General features: G+C 34.5%; 2 protein-coding genes across 8 annotated transcripts in view; one reads left to right on the forward strand and one right to left on the reverse strand.

Annotated features, from left to right (window-relative positions):
* The window catches only part of LOC142983615 (putative sodium/potassium/calcium exchanger CG1090), a 42,814-nt gene extending 26,206 nt beyond the window's left edge, over nt 1-16,608 (forward strand). Inside the window, exons 2-15 of the mRNA XM_076130588.1 lie at nt 2,522-2,708; nt 3,274-3,413; nt 4,742-4,849; nt 5,347-5,488; nt 5,889-5,999; nt 6,324-6,501; nt 6,983-7,129; nt 7,581-7,675; nt 8,148-8,254; nt 8,559-8,760; nt 9,190-9,354; nt 9,935-10,037; nt 10,436-10,566; nt 10,914-16,608. Of these exons, the coding sequence (XP_075986703.1) occupies nt 2,522-2,708; nt 3,274-3,413; nt 4,742-4,849; nt 5,347-5,488; nt 5,889-5,999; nt 6,324-6,501; nt 6,983-7,129; nt 7,581-7,675; nt 8,148-8,254; nt 8,559-8,760; nt 9,190-9,354; nt 9,935-10,037; nt 10,436-10,566; nt 10,914-11,113 (2,016 nt within the window). The 3' untranslated portion in view covers nt 11,114-16,608. The remainder of the gene's footprint in view (nt 1-2,521; nt 2,709-3,273; nt 3,414-4,741; nt 4,850-5,346; nt 5,489-5,888; nt 6,000-6,323; nt 6,502-6,982; nt 7,130-7,580; nt 7,676-8,147; nt 8,255-8,558; nt 8,761-9,189; nt 9,355-9,934; nt 10,038-10,435; nt 10,567-10,913) is intronic.
* A 178-nt stretch (nt 16,609-16,786) lies between these two features.
* The window catches only part of LOC142983619 (casein kinase I-like), a 35,169-nt gene continuing 31,705 nt past the window's right edge, over nt 16,787-20,250 (reverse strand). For 6 of the 7 annotated variants that reach the window (XM_076130593.1, XM_076130595.1, XM_076130596.1 and 3 more), the window contains exon 9: nt 18,682-19,994. In XM_076130593.1, the coding sequence (XP_075986708.1) occupies nt 19,890-19,994 (105 nt within the window). In that variant the 3' untranslated portion in view covers nt 18,682-19,889. Of the gene's footprint in view, nt 18,349-18,681; nt 19,995-20,250 lie in introns of those variants that run through there. The other variant, XM_076130598.1, reaches the window with a different exon arrangement.

Consider the following 20,250-nt stretch of genomic DNA (forward strand, 5'->3'; position numbering starts at 1 on the left):
GTAAGCTTTTATCAGTCACATCGCGACGCCAGCGGCCCGTGATTGATCGTCTGAACGAAACGCTATGTCATTCGAGTACAGCTGTGTGTGTGTGTTGTAGGGATGTTAACGTATTAGGGTTTTTAAAAAACCACCAATTTGTCGTGATTTCGTGTTAGGTCGCTCTTTAGACATACTTAAAATTAAGCAATAAGTTTGCGCTGTTTTGTTGCACATTCAATTGAAATAACTTACTTATATAACTAATCTAAATAAAGAATAAAAAAATATTATAAATCATACTTAGTATTAAAATTTTGCACAATCTTAACCATAAATGGTCCATCATATTCAACAATGGGCCATGTTGTTAAAGCTTAGAGACGATTACGGTGAAACGACTTCTTACCACTATTGACCATAGTAATTTCTTGAATGAAAATCTGATCAGCGCCTCTAACGTATTTCACAAAAACTATTTTTTCAAGTATACAATAAGCGTGACCATGAACATTTGGATACCCCAAGCGGTAGAAAATGACGCTTATATCTTTACAAGCCTTATCTCCGAATTATCTCATACTATTCGGGTTTTTACCAATACCCTCTTTTCACATTATCCCCGCGACATTTTCTGTACAGTCAGCGTGTATTTGTTATATATCTTTATCTTTGGGTCGGGTCGGGATTGCTGAAATAGACTTATTGATCCGACTGTACATGTCTAAGCAACACTTAAATAACTTTGATACATTTTTACAATATTTATGTAGGGTAGGTATGTAATTTTATGGTCTTTTTGTGACGTTTGATTGGCATTTTAGGTTTGATTCCTGTGTCAAAATTTAGGAGAGAGAGATTTTTGTTTTTGAAAAATCCCTTCCGTTATGCTATGTTGTCAGAGCTGTCAATATTTGTCTAAATAAAATTAGTTATATTTTTTTAAATTGCAATATTTTTGACTCCAATAATAATGGCATTATTCGATGTTATGAATACCATTCGCTTTTGTAAAAAAAAATGCTTTAAAACTGGTTTTGAATCGTCTGACTCTCGTCTTAATTTTAACTCCAGCAATCGTTACTAAAAATCTTTAGCAAATACATCAACCAATACACTATACAGTTATCTATATGCTATGCTATTAAAGAGTTTAATTCCACACTTAATGTACGTATAGTAAATATCTATTTCCAACTAATTACTAAAGCTATAATATCAAATAAAATCAATACGAAACACATAAACAGTAATAATTTGCCGCTCGATAAACCTAACTTTACTACGGTTACATTTTATGTCGATATATCGTAAAATATATTATTATTATCAGTAGAATTTGTCGTTTAGTATTTTTTGTCGACAAATTGCGATCAGAAAAGATCTAAAGCCTGATATAGGAAAATGTAGTTTGCCAAGTGAAATACAAAAAGGCGTTTATAGAATTCGAGTATTTGTTTTAAGTTTGAGTATTTTCAAAAAGGTTAGCTTCTGATATAATTATAAGAATATGACTTTTTTATTCCCTAAAAATGCTTCAAACAAGAAAATCTATTAAAAAGAATAAATGTTTGCTTTTCTTTAGAAAAAAAGTACTGTTAATTACGGGGATTAATCAGAATGTGCAAAACATTTTGGCTTTTTTTGTATACGAGTACCAGAATATACTAACACAGTCTATCTTATAACATATATATTTTTTCAAACAATATCGGTATATAATTTTAAAAGAGGTTTTATAATGGCTGAATATGACATTTCCACGGTCTTAATGTTTTAAAAATATTTCCATCAAAAATGTGACACATGACATGTTGACAATGTTTATTGAATTCAGTGAAAATTGGTGAACAACATTTTGTGAATAAAAACGTTTTCCTTGTTTTTATTTGTGAATTGATTTGTGTGTTGAAATAGAACTGGAGATGTGAAACGGTAAAAATATAACAATGTAACAATCGACTATAATACCAGACTGGAAATATTTTCTTCTTACTTTATTATTTTGTAAGAAAGCTGTAAAACAATTATTATTGGAGAATATCTCTTGAACAGTCAAGGAATCTCAAATATATTATTATATAAATATTTTTAAATTCAACTAATTGGTTTCTACCCCAAGATGTTAGAGAAAGAGTTTTTAAAATATAATTGCTTTGCCAAATTAAACACGCATGCTACACATAGTTACAATGTTAAACTAAGTCAAAGCAGTTTTTTACCACATCTTTATTTACTTATTTACTAGCATTTACCCGCGACTTCGTCCGCCACCTGAATTTTCAGATGGGAATGCGTCATTTTCCCGGGGTAAAAAGTAGCCAATGTCCTTTCTCGGGTAATAAAATACTTCATACCAAATTTCATGCAAATTGGTTCAGTTGTTTAGGCGTGATTGAGTAACAGACAGACAGAATTACTTTCGCATTTATAATATTAGTATGGATAGTATGGATGGATTTACAGCATCGTTTTTCACCATTTGAAATCAGCATCGTTTCTATGAACAGTAGACCTAACAATTGTTTTTTCCTTGTTGCAGAGGATGCGTAGACCTCGCCGGCACAGATGGCTGACAGTGTCGGTGTTCTTCATCGCGTACTCGGTGTTTCAAGCCGTGTTCAGCACGTCCAACGCGTCGGAGCCAGTAGACGCGCCCGCTGACTTCACCCCCAAGCTGGATAAGAGCACTCCGGGGCTGGATGTCACTAATGGGGAGACTGGGAAAGGTGAGCTTTTTCTTTATAACTCTTAAGATTTAGATATACCAAAGGTTGTAGTTATGTTTGAACAAGAAACTGTCTTAGACTGAGCAAATTTGGTAGTGAGAATAGCCTCTAGTGACAAGGGATTAGTGCTAAGATAGAGGCAAAAATGACAATTAAAGAAATTAACTACGGTTAAAATTTTTGTCCCATGTTCCCCAAAAATGTGGCGCTTAACGAAAAACCGTGCTATTGAGAACTTCTCACATAATCCAAAATTACTTGTTTTTCGACTTGGGAATTGAACCCGAAATCTCGTAATCTGCAATGTTCTACACAATAACTTCGACTACAAAGTTCTATATATCAGTTTTATGGTACTCCATAGCCAGTTAACATAGAAGTACACCATTCACCCCCGGTTTCTGAGTACATTAAGCGGTAGTTTTTCAATGCAGTAGCGTTTTTTTTATATGAGTTTTAACGCTATTGAATAGATAAACTACCGCTTAATGTACCTCAGCAACCGGGGTTCAATGTAGTGAAGTAGCAAACTTAAACAGACTATGATGAATTTTCACTTTGACAGATGAAACTCCAATACCAATAACGCCACCGTCTGAAAAAGAGGATGAAGGTCCTGTGGAGGGAGACAAGAAGAAGATGAAAGGAATGCCTGATGAAGACGAACCTGATAAAAAGACGCAGAAGGATGCTGGATACGTGGAGGTGAGAGAACACAAAATAAATATTTACGAAAGACGTTTACTAAATGTTTACTCTAAATCTGTTTTCCTTTTCTAAAAAGGACTTTCTGTGATAAGACAACGTGCATTATGCTTGAAACAAAATCAGTGTCTACCTTTAACAATTTTTACACTTTAACAAATACATTTTTAGTTAAGTTATGAAGGTGGTTTCAGTATTCTTATAACATGTATTTTAAATCATATAACACATTACGTTACCTTACATTTTTTGCTGAGAGTTTAGAAGTCGTAATCCATTTCAAGATATAGTACAATTAAACAGATCTTTAGTAATTTTTTACTGCATTTTAGCCAAACATTTTTAATAATTCGTCAGCTCATAGCAGAATTTGAAAGTTGGTATCCTGCATATTTTGAACCGAAGTTATACTTATTAAAAACACCGCTTATTCTTAATTAAACGTTTCCCTTCATTATAATATTAAAAGCAAATTAAATATACAAAAAATCGTTTCGAACCTCATCATCCTCATAAATAAATAACAAACTCTCAACTTCGAGTATCGATCCCTTACTTTGATGTCGCCATCTTACTTTGAAACACAAACATAATTAAAACTTGTGACGAGCTAATATACTGACAGGTGGATTAACGACAGAGCTTTCTTAAATACGAATTTATTTAACAGTTTTTATATTCAGTTAGCTCCAAAAATCACTAAACATATTTAATATTAAACCTGTATTCTGAATGGTTCCGTTGAAAAAACATTTGATATTCATAAAATCATTTGATATTCCAGCTAGTTTTAGCCCATTTACTTTCAGGTACTTATTAAAGTTTCGCTGCGATACTTGTAGTACTTTTCATACTGAAGTAACTTGTATATATATAATGTAATATGTATATATGTAATGTAAAAAAATGTATGTATATGTATAAGATCGTAATTCAGTCAGGTACAAATTTATTAACAAGCGCTCAAGTAAGCGCTACCAATTCATTCATTAATTCAATTCGTTCATTTATTAATAAAGTATATGGTCAAGCAACCTTTGACCCTGACTCTATGTACAAGTGGAGGGCACAGGTCAGTATTTCAGTTACTTCGGAGGGTACAATAAAAATTGGTTTTGGTTGTTGTAAATTTAAATAAAATGTCAAAAATCCTTTTTAGATTACCCGTTAAACTCAGATAAAATGAAGAAATAATGCTATTAAATTAGAAAACCTAAAAGTTTTGCATCTACATAATATATTTACCAGTGAGGGTTCGAAAAGATCATTTGGTGACGACATACGTAATATATGAGGAAGCTATTGAAAGTTGACCCTTTGTTCAACAGGACAGTGAAACGGAGGCAGCTCGGGAGCAAGAGAGGAAGTCGTGGAAAGAAACAATCCCTACCGTGAAACCTCTCAGAGTGAACTGCACTCCGCCGGCTATTGAACAGGTCAGTTCATTAGGTTACTTTTGCCTCACAGATTCAGTGCTTATCACTTCAAAATAATTGCAAGGATGCCTTTTTAAGAAAATGCAACATATAACGTTGTCAGAAGTTTGAAAGTCTGACAACCAGTCTTACCGAAGGGTAGCGTGTTATAACCCAGGTTACTTGGTTGTAAGGTCCGATAGGCAGTCGCTCCATATAAAATACTGGTATTCAGCTGCATCAGGTGAGACTAGAAACCGACTCCAACATAGTTGGAGGAAAGGCTAGACTAATGATGTTTTATGTTTCGTAAACAAACAAATCTAGCATGTGTTATTCCTATTTATATATACATAGATTATATAGCTTCCAAAAGTTGTTACAAATTCGACGCAACGCGCGTTCAATCTGATTGTCTTTTTATTTCTTCAGTAACAGTTTCAAAATGTTACCTATATAAGTTATCGCAGAAACATAAATCTTCTAGTCTGTGCTTTAACTACTTCTTTCTATGACAGTTCCCCAAGCCACTGATGGGTCAGACGGCTCGCAAGCATGGCGGTCTGATCCTGCACATCTTGGTGTGCGTGTTCACCTTCATCGGCCTGGCCATCGTGTGTGACGAGTACTTCGTGTCCAGTCTTGACAGGATCTGCGAGGGTGAGTGGAACCGTTGACCTATGTGCTCTAACTCTTGTTTATAAATACCGGTAGCAACAAAAATATAGTCACAGCTTAGTGAAATACAGGCGCCTTTTGGTTATCATTACTTGTGCTTTTTTTACTATTCTCTTACAAGAAAAATAATTACACTTCAAGGAACCTTACACGTCTAACATAATCATAGCATTAACGTTCTTATAAACATGACAGTTTGATAAGATAAACTACCGTTAAATGTACCTCAGAAACCGGGGGTAAGACCGCTTTAAACAGTTTTTGGAGGACAACGTGGGAGTATTATCTAATAGAAAGTTTTACAAAGTTAAATAAATCTATGAGAATAGATGACTATTTAACTGTAAACATATTATAAATAACGTGGTGTTTGTCATTTCAGAATTGAAGCTGGCCCCCGACGTGGCTGGTGCTACGTTCATGGCGGCCGGCAGTTCTGCTCCTGAACTGGCTACTGTTGTTATTGGAGTCTTCTGTGCACAGGATGATATTGGTACGAGAAGCAGTTGTACAAATTCAAACTTCACTTAGTTTATTGTTTTCTCCAATTCATAACAAATATAGACGAGTGGAGAACAGCCTTGGTAAAAAGTCCGCCTTTTTACAACAAGTTGTATGTATATGAAGTTCTTACGATACTTATAAAAGTCAATTAAAAGCACTATCTTTTCCATACAATATTGAAATTAAAAGGAGTTTTGTTTCTTTCACTCCTTAGCAAAATGAAGAAGAGAAAACATATTATAGTAGTGTTTTAACTAAAATAGGTTTATAGTGTGTAATAAGAGGTTTAATCTTTATTTATTTCATGTTCCAGGTGTATCGGGCGTGATCGGTTCAGCCGTGTTCAACATAATGTTCGTGATCTCGGTGTGCGCGCTGTGCGCCGGCACCGTGTCTCACCTCAACTGGTGGCCGCTCTGCCGAGACTGCTTCTTCTACGCCATCTCCATCCTTGTGATGCTGTGCACTATTGCTAACGAATATGTATCTTGGTACGTTTACTTTAACCCTTTGACCGCCACGGGCGGCTATACGCGACACATCAGAACGTGCTCACTACGCTTTCGTAGGCCAATGTCAACAAAAATCCTCACTTGGTAGTGAATGGTGCTAAAGAAATGATAGATCTCTTCGGTAGACCAGAAAGTATGCTGCGGTCTACTATTTCTATTTTTGAGGTACAGAATATTCAATCTTTATAATAATAGACCTTCGTACGTAGAGTATAGAGCCGTTTTTTATTCGCCTGACTGATTGTACCATCCTAACGAGAAGGAGGGAGAAAGACAATATCTGAGTATTATGCTATATTGAGAAATATTGCGTAAAATTTTAAAACAAAAATAAAAGTTGTTAAACAATTTTCCGCTCAACTATTTTCAATGAATTTATCCTTCTTTACTTAATATTGCTAAGGTGGATTGTTACTGATATTACAATTTTCTGATGCCTAAAGCAACTGTTTGTGTTCAGGCCGGAAGCTCTGTTCATGTTGATAATGTACGGCGTGTACTGCGTGGCGCTGCGGTTCAACACCACCCTGGAGCGCTGGGCCATGATGCTGCCGCTGCCCTTCAAGCTGCCCACACGAGAGGAGCAGGCAGCACTCGTCACTTACAGGTACACGATGGTGTTTGTGACAGATGGTGGCATAGCAGTCGAAGAAGCGACGTTAAAATATTTTATTTTATACTGTGTTATTGGCGAAATTAGCCATAAAACCAGGATCGCCATGAAGCTAAATAAAAAAATCTTAACACACGTATTAACGGAGCGAGTAATGCTTGCTGCACATATATTCGGTTTGGCAATATTTAACACACAACAAAACCGACTCAATTGACTTAGTTTACTTGTGCCGATCGGGTTCAACTACACATATTCAGTTTTACCTGGCTAGGCCGATTGATGTTGAACCGAATATATGTGTTGCAAGCCTGACAAGAGCGACGTAAAGCTGCAATGTGACGAAATCAATCGGAACAAACTAATTTCCCCGACAACCATATCAATTACCTACAGATTTTATAAAAATAATGGGATACTTAAGATAATAGTTGGTGTGATCTAGGAGTGCAGGCCAGCAACCGGCTCCAGCTGCTGCAGGCGACAGCACCTACTCACAGATGGAAGGACAAACCAAAGAGACTCCCCTGCAAGACTCACGTGAGTAGATCAAATATAAGCTGTATCCTTTTGTTTGATTATTTTTATCTGGTAACTAGCTGACCCACTTCGCTTGCGTCACATAAGAGAGAATGGGTCAAAATTTTCCCCGTTTTTGTTACATTTTTCACTGGTACTCTGCTCCTATTGGTAGTAACGTGATGATATAACCTTCCTCGATAAATGGACTATCTAACACTGAAAGATTTTTTCGAATCGGACCCGTAGTTCCTGAGATTAGCGCGTTGAAAGAAACAAACAAACAAACAATCAAACAAACAAGAAACGAATTTTGTGTCGCTAACACTTTAGAAATGTACTATTTACGATACTTTTGAGTTCAAAACTACTACTTACAGATTATATAAATCCATTAGTATTTGATAATGATGGAGATGAAGCCAACGCATCGTTAGTTGTAACATGATTACTACCATAGCCATAATAATAAGTGAATGCATTTATTGCGCAGCATACAATCCTGATGGTGCCTATGACAATGCAGCGTATAACGCGGAGCCCACTCCCGCCTGGGACCCGAACAGCGTGTGGGACCCCAACACCGCGTGGGACGATGGCGTATGTTTCTACATCTCTTCAGTTTATATACACACTTACATGGACACCTAAAATACATCTATATACGCAAATTATTTCATTTAGGCGGCACTACGTGACAATAAACAAACTTAGTTTATGACTGACCATAGTTATAATTTTTCTTTAGATCTGGTATCTTATTAACAAGAATAAAAAGTTCAAGTTTTGGTCCAAGAATTTGCTATTCGGGGATTTCTGAAAGGGCAGAAATAAAATGATTTGAAAAGGGGTTTCGATCTGCTAGTCTAAAATCTGTAGTCTCTACATCTTGCATCGTCTACAGTCAGGTGCGCAATACAACGCGCAACAACAGCAACAGCCGCGCCCGCCTCCACAACAACAGCCTCAACAACAACAACAGCAGCAACAACAACAACAACAACCGGAGCAGCCTCCTCAACCACCAGCCGCGCCTGCCTACTACAAGGCGAAGGAGTACAACCCTGAGACTGCTGTGGACCCACTTGTCAAACCTATTGGAGCTAGTAAGTCGTGTATCTCGGAGCCCTAGAGGACCTCGTGGCTTAGTTAACTGAAGTTAAGCCACGTTTGTCGAGGTTGTTCTGTCGATGGGTGACCATCTTATACATATCGAGTTCCTCTGTGTTTCGGGAGGCACGTTTAATTTTGGGTACCGGCTATCATTTTCGAAGATCTTTGACATTCGTTAACAGTAGTCAGAAGCTTGAAAGTCTGACAACCAGTCTTACCGAAGGGTATCGTACTGTTATAACCCAGGTAACTGAGTTGTGGAGGTCAGATAGGCAGTCGCTCTATGTAAAACACTGGTATTCAGGTGCATCCGGTGAGACTGGAAACCGATTCCAACATAGTTTTGAAAAAGGCTAAGCTGATATAATTTCCATTTCGCCTCATGTATGTACATTTATTTAACGTATTCCTCTGTTCCCCAGACCACTTGCAGCTAGCGTGCTGGTACGTAGCGTACCCGATACACTGGTCGTGCCGCCACACGATGCCTGACTGCCGCGGGCCCTGGTACCCCGTCACCTTCATCATCAGCATGCTGTGGATCTCCTTCTACTCGTACTTCATGGTCTGGATGATTACCATCATTGGTGAGTACAATTCTGACTGTTGAAAATTTTCTTTTAAGTAGGATTTTGTTGTCCTGCACGATTTCGACCTTAAGGTAAATGGTGACTCGTAGGTATACTGCGGACGGCTGAGCCAGGCAGAAACTACTGTTTTATAACATTTTATATATAAAATTTCCATGTCACAATGTTAGTTACTGTACTCCTCCGAAACGGCTTGACCGATAAAACCGACTCATAAAATGTTGTGTTAAATTTATATGGCATAACGTTTGCCGGGTCAGCTAATTATTTAAAAATTCTAGAAATAAATAAGCTTAATACACCTATCCTAATTTGCACGTGCAATTGTTTAGTTCGGTAATCATTTGCCACTGTCGTATTTCTGTCGTCTATGGAAGAGCCAACTTTAGGGTATTGTAATACCTATTTACTACTTTAATGAAATGGCATTCCAAGTGTCGGAAAAAAGGTCTTAAATTTAAAAACGTAATTAAAAATTGGTGGGTAAATCTCTCTCTCATTGATCGGCTTTCATCTCTCCTGAACATACATATTCATGAACGATCAACAAATTAATATATTTTACTGCGTTGTGCAGGTTACACACTGGGTATCCCTGACACGGTGATGGGTCTGACATTCGTAGCGGCCGGTGTGTCCGTGCCTGACGCGCTCTCGTCACTTGCCGTCATCAAGGAAGGGTAAGCACTGAAAACTATCATCATGTCCACGTAACTTTTCAAGATTTTATCCTAGAAATACTTACTAAAAAGCTACAAATATTTAATAGATTTGTATCGATCTTGCAAAATTTGCATTATTCTTAATATTACTACCAAATCTACCGACCTATTAATACTAAAAACGCAATAAATAAATCAGATCAAACTGTTAGCGTTACTCTGTGTTAACCCACTCTTGGGCAAAGACTTCAAGGTCTCAAGTTTAGTCAGGATACTTACTATCGTGAGAAGACTGTGTTAGTACTTAGTGTAAAAGACTAATAAAGTTTTTTTGTATGAGTTTAAACGCTATTGAATAGATAAACTAACGCTAAATGTACTCAGAAACCGGGGGTAAGTGATGTTGTTATGCGCAGTTACGGCGACATGGCTGTATCCAACGCGGTTGGCTCCAACGTGTTCGACATCCTCGTGTGCCTCGGACTGCCGTGGTTCATACAGACTGCCATCATCCATCCCGGCAGCCACGTCAATGTTTATCACAAAGGTAAGAGCTTCTATACTAGCAATCGTTTAATCTAAAGGAGTAAAAAGCGATTAGTGTCCTTCTTATCAAAGTTTATTCTTGTCGAAACCTATATAGTATTTTTGTTCTGTATTTCTTTATTACATTTCAGCTATGTAAAAAATGTTGGATAGGACAATAATATGCTCTTTTTTCGAAAGGCTTTGAACCGTTGCTTAAATGTTGTCATTTAGAACATAAATTTATTTGCTCTGATATAAAAACTTACCCACTGAAATTTCTTTACTATCGCGATCATTGAGTAATGAATATACCTCTTGCGTCTTTGGATCTCCCTAATAATACAAAATTATCTGATTCATTTCCAGGTCTTATCTACTCAACACTTTCCTTATTCTCCACCGTGATCTTCCTGGTGGTCGCCACACACGCCAACGGCTGGAAATTAGACCGTAAATATGGCGCAGTACTGATGGTATGGTACATCCTCTTCATAACACTCGCCAGTCTTTACGAATTAAACGTTTTTGGAGATTTCACAAACCCAGATTGCATCTCCACTTATTAATTTTCTCACTGGCAATGTTAAAGTTTTGTTAAGTTGGCACGCTTGTCTGTCATTAGTTGTCAATGTCAGTCTGACAGATCTCTTTTGCCTATGCTCGTAAATGGACGTGAGGAAATTGTGAATAAGGTTCATAAAACGCACTTGGTTATGTTTTATAAGTTACTTAATGTAATTTAAACATAATATAATTACGTTTGTATTTACATGTCTCTACAAGAGTATAAAATTGCCAATGATTCTTGTAAAGCTCTAAAGCTTAAGGAGAATGGAGAATGTTACTAGGTATGCCAAATCGCTTGAAATTTTGACTCAGTAAAGCCTGTACATGTACATGAAAACTAGTTTTTGTTTTAGTCAAAAATACCAAGTAGTTTTGATTTTACAAGCATTCAAAGTTTCAAAAAATATCGAGTCCCGCTAACAGCGTGACGTCATAGTACACCATGCCGCGCGGGCCGTGTCCCGCTTAATATCAAGTCTACAGCCGTAGATGTAATAGCTTATGCAGTATTTTGTTGTGTTTTCGTCTGCTTATTACATTTAAAGTGTAATAATAGTAAATATTATTAAAAAAGACTATGTGAGCCAGACTTAGCGTAATGTAAAATGACGTCACACCGATTCGCGCGGTTACAACTTGTTTTACTTATAAATCGGAAACTAATTGACGTATCAAAGTAATTCTTTCACTAGTATTTTTTATTTTTAACAGAGATTATGGAGAGCTAATAATCCAAATTTGTTAACATTCTCCATTCCCAGTTACGCCTTTTTTGATATTAATTCTTTCGAAACACTTTGACTATTGTAATCCCAATACCTTTGTCTTCCATGAAACAATAATTATTAACCTCATATCTATTTTCTGGGTATATTGGTTCATTTTGATTCTTGTAGGAACATGCATTTTACTTACATACTTATTTTTCTTATCCAAAGCTGGCCTATTATATGTATAATTTAAACCATAAATACTAAGTTCTATAAACGCTACTGTCTTATGATATAAAAATGCATCGATGTTAGTTTTCTTTATAATAATAAGTATTTTATGGAAACAAATCAACACAATAGAAAAGCTAGTATGTATTTATAGATACTTATAAGCTAAAAAGTAGTTTTGCATTGAGATATTATTTTAGTTAATGCATGCTTTTATTATTATCGTGAACTTGAAGGCGAGTAATTTTAAAAATGTAATAATTTAAGCGATATTCTCAAGTAAAATAACAACTTTGAAAAGGTAGGATGTCGTTTAGAATATTATTGGTTTAGAAAGTAAAATGGGATGGGTTAATACGTAGACATAGTGTTCAGATCAGCTGCCAATAGTTACCGCGGTGGTGTAAATAGCTTTGTGGAGCACACGAGTTGCTTGCGCACAAAATACTGTTTTCTAAGAAACCAGAACATTCGATGAAATCTACACTATAAAAATATTTTATCTGTTTAGTTTTCGCGTCTTATGTTTTATCAGTGTACTCGTGAAATCTTCATATGTATATTATTCAGTCAAAAATGTAATATTTCACTAAATATGTGGCATCTATGTAAATGTGACGAAGCAAGAAAGAATATAATTCGCTTTAATGTATAATTAATCTTATGAATATTTGCATAGTTTTAGTAAAATTACATTTCAATGTGATTTCTAGTCACGTATGCGATGTACTATTATAAATAGTTTTTATTTGTGATATTATTTCTAAAATTTAACGGATTAAGTCACTTTTCATTATGACATTATATTTAAACCTTAGTTATAGTGACGATATAATTTTGTAAAATATATTTTTTGTCCCGAAACATCGATGTTTGACGAATTACTACAATAGATATTTGAGAAAATTTAAATTTTCTATTACATTTTGTACTTTTTACTACAGCTAATTGAAAATAGTTATAGCAATAGCAGTTTTAAGTAGTCAAGTTAGTGTTTCAATAGTTCGAATCTTCCACTGTTTGACTTTGTAACTGTTCATTTCAATAACTAGATATTGTAAATAGTTTACTCAAATAAAAATATAGATAAATAAATATACCCTAATATTGAAACTATGTTAGACAAAATAATCACATCGTATGGCTGTCTGGTTAAAAGAAAGAGTACTTATTGCTGATATCTCCAAACTTCCAACTGTCTGTTTTCCAAGTTGATTGAAATACCTCAGCACTATTTTCTATTTCTTCTTACATTTATCGATACGTTACCCCATTCCAATTCTGTGATCTATTTAACTATAATCTTATAAACATAGTACGCATGTGTCTATTTTATTAAGAAAATAATTATTTATTTATTTGCTTTAAATTATTTTGCTTGTAATATGATGTATATTTCATACTCAGGCTCGTGTTATAACAATCAGTGGATTATAAATTAATTAATTTATTATTTTATTAAAATAGACACATGCAATGTAATAATTAGACTGTTGCTAGATATTCCGCTAATTATAATATCTACACTTAGGGCTGCCACACTCTAACAGGTTTAAATCCAGAGCTTTGTTCAGGATACAATAAAAGCTCTTTGGGAAATGATAATTAACTTTAAAAGTTTCAAGTACCTTGCGTAGATACTGTACTTAATAGCACGGTTAGCGCATCAGGGATAAAGGAGTGTAATAATTACCTCTTGGTGGAATAAATAATCGTTCATTAACAACACCACAGTTTAGAGGTGGCAGCCTTACTCTAGTGATCGTATTTTAGAAAACGCGACCGCTTGTACATTCAAGGGAAATATAAGGTCCATGTATTATAGGAATAATTAAGTATTCATCGTAAAGCTTTTAAAATTGGGCCCGAACATTGACTTAACTATGATCGAGGCCGTAAAAATAAAATTAGCGCAATATAGACGTTGAAGTGTTACCTTTAGTATATAAGCAATATCTTTATTATATTTATTGTAATCAGACGTTATTGTTTAAAAAATGTGTTCCCGTTTTTGGCAGAAAATTAAATTGGCCAATAATTGACAGAAATGCGCGTACTACCTACTAAATATAATTTTGTTTCATACATTCTCAATCATAATTTGTTGAAATTAATCTTATTTAAATTGGATGTCGCAAAGTGTTCTATTAATTGTAATGTATAAAACCTAATGATTATCCTGTCTTCGATATTATTTAAATAAATATACATAAATGTACGTATAATCTTATATTTAATAAAAAATGTTATCATATAATCGTATATATCACAATTATAAAATTGCTACGAAACTAAAATCGACCAGACATTGTTGTTATATGAACGAAGTTCCCTATATGTTATAGTCATGTAAAGTAGTAGATCGTCAATTAATAAACATCTTTGTGTAATGTGTGTTGAAATATTCGGCGTTTTTCGACAATAATCGCTTTATGTGGCTTCTCCGTATATATTCAATGTGTTGCTAATATATCAAGCTAAAAATATTATATTTAAAATGGCTTAATTAAATACTGCTATTGGTAGTAAAAATAACGAAATTAACCCTGGTACATAATGTTCCTAATTTTAAATTATAAACGTATGATATAATCTCAAAATGAATGTGTAATTGTGTATAGATTAAAAATGGCGTAATATGTTTAAACAAAATGTATGTTGCCATTGAAATAAAAAAAAACAACGCTAAATCAACGCGAAATTACACAAATGATTGGAAAACTGTTCTAAATTACAACGTGCAACTCAATTAATAATGTCAATTTGGTATTAAACTCAATTAAATAGTTATTAAGTATATGTATGGAATCTTATTAATGTGTAAATCCAATATGCCTCAGTGTGTTAATGTTCTAATGAGCATAAAACAGTCATTCCAATTTGGATATCTGTTCTATACCTAATTAGTTAGTAAAATTATCTTCCTACTAAAATCTCAGATAGTCAACGATTTCTAACAATTTTAGCAATCTTTAAATATATTTTACATTCCTAACTAAAGACGTATCTTGAACAATAATGTAACATGAAGTTGCAATCTTAACGTATGAATATTGTATTTATATTGTTTCACTCATAATATAATTATGTAAATAGTAGCGGACCATGTATTTTAAAGTATAGAGTAACCGTTTGTGCTATAAATTTGTTTTGATAAGTCTCGTTTCTGTTTGGTAACTTTAATAAGTAGTTTGCTGAGCTTTACTCATATCAGTATAATGTATTTAGCATGTTGTTTTTGTGAAGTCATTTCCTACATACATAATTTGTAAATAATAGTAAATGACTCTATGTTTTGTTCTATGACGAGTTTTCGTTGCAAAAGGAAAATGCTTTAAGCTCTAATTAGTTCTAAAGTCGATTGGTTATGTGATTTAACTCAAAATAATTAATATTAAACATTTAAAAATGCCAAACCAATCGTATAGTGCGAATATTTGCAAAACGCTTTCAATAAAAATGCATATCCATATTATACTTTCGTAGCTTCGTAGATCTGAAATAGACTTCCATAGACAAATTAATTTTCTTTTTTCTGTCACATGTAGATCGTTAAAGAGGATTTTAAATAAAGATGTCGTATTAAAATTTAAAATTAAAGTCTAGCACGAAGGAGAAACGTAACGAAACGTAGTTAGATAGCAATGTAACATGCTAGAGTACCACAGCAAGACTTAATAATTGAGCCATAGGCTCTAGAATAATACAGAATTGATATAGTTCACTCGGTACTTGTTATTGGAAATTTTTGATAACGGAAACAAAATAATGAAGACGTCATTCCTGAATTCCAAAAACAATCTACCACGTAGAATACCAAATATTCCAAAGACTACGCATACAAATTAAAAACAATACATTGTTCCTCCTATTCGAAACACTGAAAACTGGTAGGGACGTCAAAATCCAGGCTTATTTCGTGCAGAGTGGACTATTTCATGACAATTTCTGTATATTATGTTTTATATCAACGTAATTTTCACTGAACGCGTATTTTTACCAGTTAACTGTAAAAGCAATCAGCTTGATATTCATAGTGTAGCTCACCTTGCTAGTCATTTGTATTTAAATAGTATAATCATAGCCTTCCCACCTGTTAATCCTTTCAAATATTTAATTCGTGAATGTGTTGTATGTAAAACTTCTATAATTTATGTATCTACCGTGTATTTCAATAAATTGTATCAAGTAAAGGGGTAGAGCAAAATTATTTATATAGGCGTCTATTGATTGACCTGTGTAATAAAAAGGTAGTTTGCATCTAAAAAAAACGATTCTGCTTTTCTTGTCTATGATACTATCGGTTAAATGTGTTCGAATTTTAAATTAGTTTTAAAAGATGCAAATAAACTTTTATTGGACCTACAGTATTATCTATGGTTACATACTTATCCTGTTTGTTACGCTGTTTTAAAATCGGTGTTTTTCTCGAATGTTACGATTAGTCTAGGTGTTCTGTACATAGCCCATGAGGGCTAAGTAAACAATTATGTGAAAATTTATTGTTAATTACTGTAAGTTATATGACAATGTTGAATAAAGTGTAAAATGTATGACTGGTTTTATTTTAACAGTACCATTAGGTTTTTAGGTGTAAATTCAGAGTTATCGCAGTAGGGGGCGCTACAATCAGCTTCCTGTCCCAGTTACTTTGTGCAGGTCCAGGGTAATCAAGTACTACCCTGTAGGTATTTTTGTCAGAGTAAAAGTATTAAAATGAAACGACAAAGATTAGTTTATTACTGTTTATTAATTTATAGAGTGTTGACACACTGAGTATACACACAACTGGAGACAAAATGCCCGTCCTGGAGTTACCAATGAGTCTCGAAACTGAATTTGCAAGGAATGAGATCCATAATATCACTCACAATCGTCAAACGTACTTTAACTTATTACATATGGTATATAAAATTTACAATTTTGTCTCCATTTGTTCGTTCACACACCGTTCGCACTAATCATTCCGGAAACTTATAGTTATGTCTTACAATTAATATGGTGTATTATGATACATAGCATTCATACTATGGAAGCATTGTTATTTTACTATTTTCGTTCGGGGTCAGTATTCGGACCGCGACATAAAATCATTCGTAAAAATGGCGCCATACAAATTAAATGTATAATATAACAGCGTTTGTATATCAACAACTCAATCGTTTTTAGCTTGAGTGGTAATCGGAATCTACTTCATTTGAAAAACTGAGGCGTGTAGACCTCAAATGAAACTTATTCCGGTCACAAGTCAACGTATTGATCAAGCGGTTAGTGCTGGGGCAGTCGCGGTACTGGGGGACATAGCGGAGCAGCTACCTTCGCCTACATCGTCAGAGAAGCATTACACACAAGTAAACTCCCGACAGACTCAAATTAGAAACCTCATTCAGTTCATGCAGTATCACAATACGCCACAAACAAACTCAATTAGTGCTTTCTTAAAAAAATATGTAGTGATTAAAACAAGTTTACTAGCTTATATATTTACAATTTTATAATCTTCAAATAAGATACCGCCGTATCGCCGCCTCTGCGGGACGCGCCGCGATCGCTCGCTATGTACAATTTATAAGTGAAATATGCCAAATTAAAAGAAATCAGTAAAAATAACCTTAAAACTATGTCTGTTATAAGATACACGACGCGACCCACAGCGGAGGGAATCAATTCACTTAGTTACTACCACATTGTTTCGTTTTTTTTTTATATTTTTAACATTTTTCACGTTTTGTTATAGACTACTTTATTCATTAGAAATCTGCAATTTTAATGAACAATTCTAGCCAATATTCTGTTACCGCGTCTCGCCGACCGTATTCCGAACATCGCTCGGGTATGTACAGAGAATGGTTTGGAATACGGCCGCGAGTGTATCGTGAACACTAGCTAATTAGAAAAACTAACATCGAAAACTAAACAATCATCGAGTTACATAACTACAAACTGAATTAATCATGTCCTAGTGTAGATTGTATCAACATCTGTAATGTATTTTACAGTTAAATATTATACAGTACAAAAAAAGAATGATCTGTTTAACACAGAAAGATCATGTATACCACGTAGCATACGTTGGTTCTCGATAGTGTAACGAAAGGCCTCTATACTCAAAGAAAGCTAGTCCGTTGTGATCGACGCGTTCGGCGCCTTCCGAGAGCTCCGGGCCGCGAGTGACGTCACTCGTTCCTTGCACACACACACGCCGCACACATTCACACACGCACACATATATGCTATCGCGCTCTCTTCTTTGCCGGACCACCCGTGGCTGCCGAACGTCGTAATCTCTTTCACTGCAAAAGAGAAAAACAAATGTTAATTGCGTGCTATGCTGACATCGCAAGGAAAACGAACACATATAAACTAGTCATACATATGGAGCAGTCGACACTATAACACTATTTAACTGTGAACAACAATATTTATCTAAAGATAAACAGGAAAATATTTACACCGTGAGCTCATCTCTAATCAAATCTACGCGAAATTAACTCTTATTTATCAAAATTATGTATACAATTAAGCTAAATAGTACGAGGTTATACATTAGAAATATTATCATAAGCATGAAAAATTACCAGCAAAGATCTTGAATTATTGGTGAATCTGTATTTAAAAAATGATAATCCATACTCGAAGGTTTTTTATTAAAATTATACAAAATTCACATAGTAATCTGTCCTTCTGTGTTGAACTTTATTTCACACATTACATTAGTATTTTTAGTGTTGGCAACACTCATTTTATAATTTATACAATTTTTTGACGAATTAAAGATATAAAAACATACGAGTTGCCATATCAAAAAAGTTCTTAGTTTATATCAATTGTGTGTACCGGCTAGCATTACTGATTGTAACTAAAAACTTTCAATAAAAAAAAGAATTAGCTCAAAACAAGTCGGCCACTGTACACTACCGCTAGTGTATTTTATATACTATCAATAATGTTTTTAAACCTTATAAAGTAAAAATTTACATTGAACAAAACACTCACATACACGCACGCACACTTCATTCAATCACAGTTGTACACAAATATTTCAATAAAATAAAAAGCTCAAATGAATAGTATTTTCGACGGATACGAGTTGCCGAAAATATCCGCTATGATGCGATGGCGCGAGTGAGGCGAGAGGTCAGTCATGTTTCGAGAGAGGGACTTAAAATTTTAAATAAATTATCTCTGTTCCCACTCGCAGGGAAACAAAATGTTGAGAATTTACTTTGATTAGTATACTGAAATTTACACCATGTTACATGAATATGCACACAACATTTTCATTGATATTCTAAGCTAATTGCACCACACTCGTTGTTGCGTACGTGACCGTAAATGAGTTATGCCCACGTCAATCGTAGAAATACCGCGCAATTTGTTATTTAGGTACTAGATATCAAATGTAAACAATGTCGTAGACTGATAACACTTATAAATATTCATTGTTATTAAAAACTTTGTTTATAATAAATAACGTAGAAGTTGTTAGAAGACGTAATATCATTCAATTTGTGAATTTAGTCCCCTGTATAATAAATATTAAACAAATAATGCACTATGTCAGCACTAATCTGTGACGCGCGGCCTACATTTCAATACACAAACAATGGACTTATCAAATCGTACATGACACTTGTGAAAGTACACTTTATGATAACAATAAATTACCAAAACCGACTTCAAGCTAACAAACATTTTCCACTATTTACCTATATGGAAGAAATACTAAGATTTGTCTAACTAGTTTAAAATGTGAGTGCAGATTCATATAGCATGTATAGTTGTTCAAAATATGTAGGAGAGAGGTCGTGTATGAAGGTTGCAGTTGTAAGGTTTATGATATCGCCGTGAGTTTCTTCTTGAGCTGACTGACAGACTGGTGGCCTTTCACCGGTTGCTTGTTGGTCGGTGTCTCATTTGTCGCGTGGACCGATTTCACCTAGGATCGGAAAGGAAAGGGTGAGGATAGGAGAGGTAGCGATCTAACTAATAATAACCTAGGTTGTGTGTTATGGAACGCAGAATACTACATTTTCTATTTGCAGGTCATAAGACAATCTTTGCTAGACGTAAAATTTACAACAAAAGTTGTTAAAAATTCCACTCATTTATGCTTATAAAGTGATGAAGTGGATATGCTAACAACCATCTGAGTTTCAGTTTCAGTATAAAATAATATACATACCGTAGTGAAA

The sequence above is a fragment of the Anticarsia gemmatalis genome, chromosome 24, assembly GCF_050436995.1.
Source record: "Anticarsia gemmatalis isolate Benzon Research Colony breed Stoneville strain chromosome 24, ilAntGemm2 primary, whole genome shotgun sequence".
In the NCBI taxonomy this organism is placed as follows: domain Eukaryota; kingdom Metazoa; phylum Arthropoda; class Insecta; order Lepidoptera; family Erebidae; genus Anticarsia; species Anticarsia gemmatalis.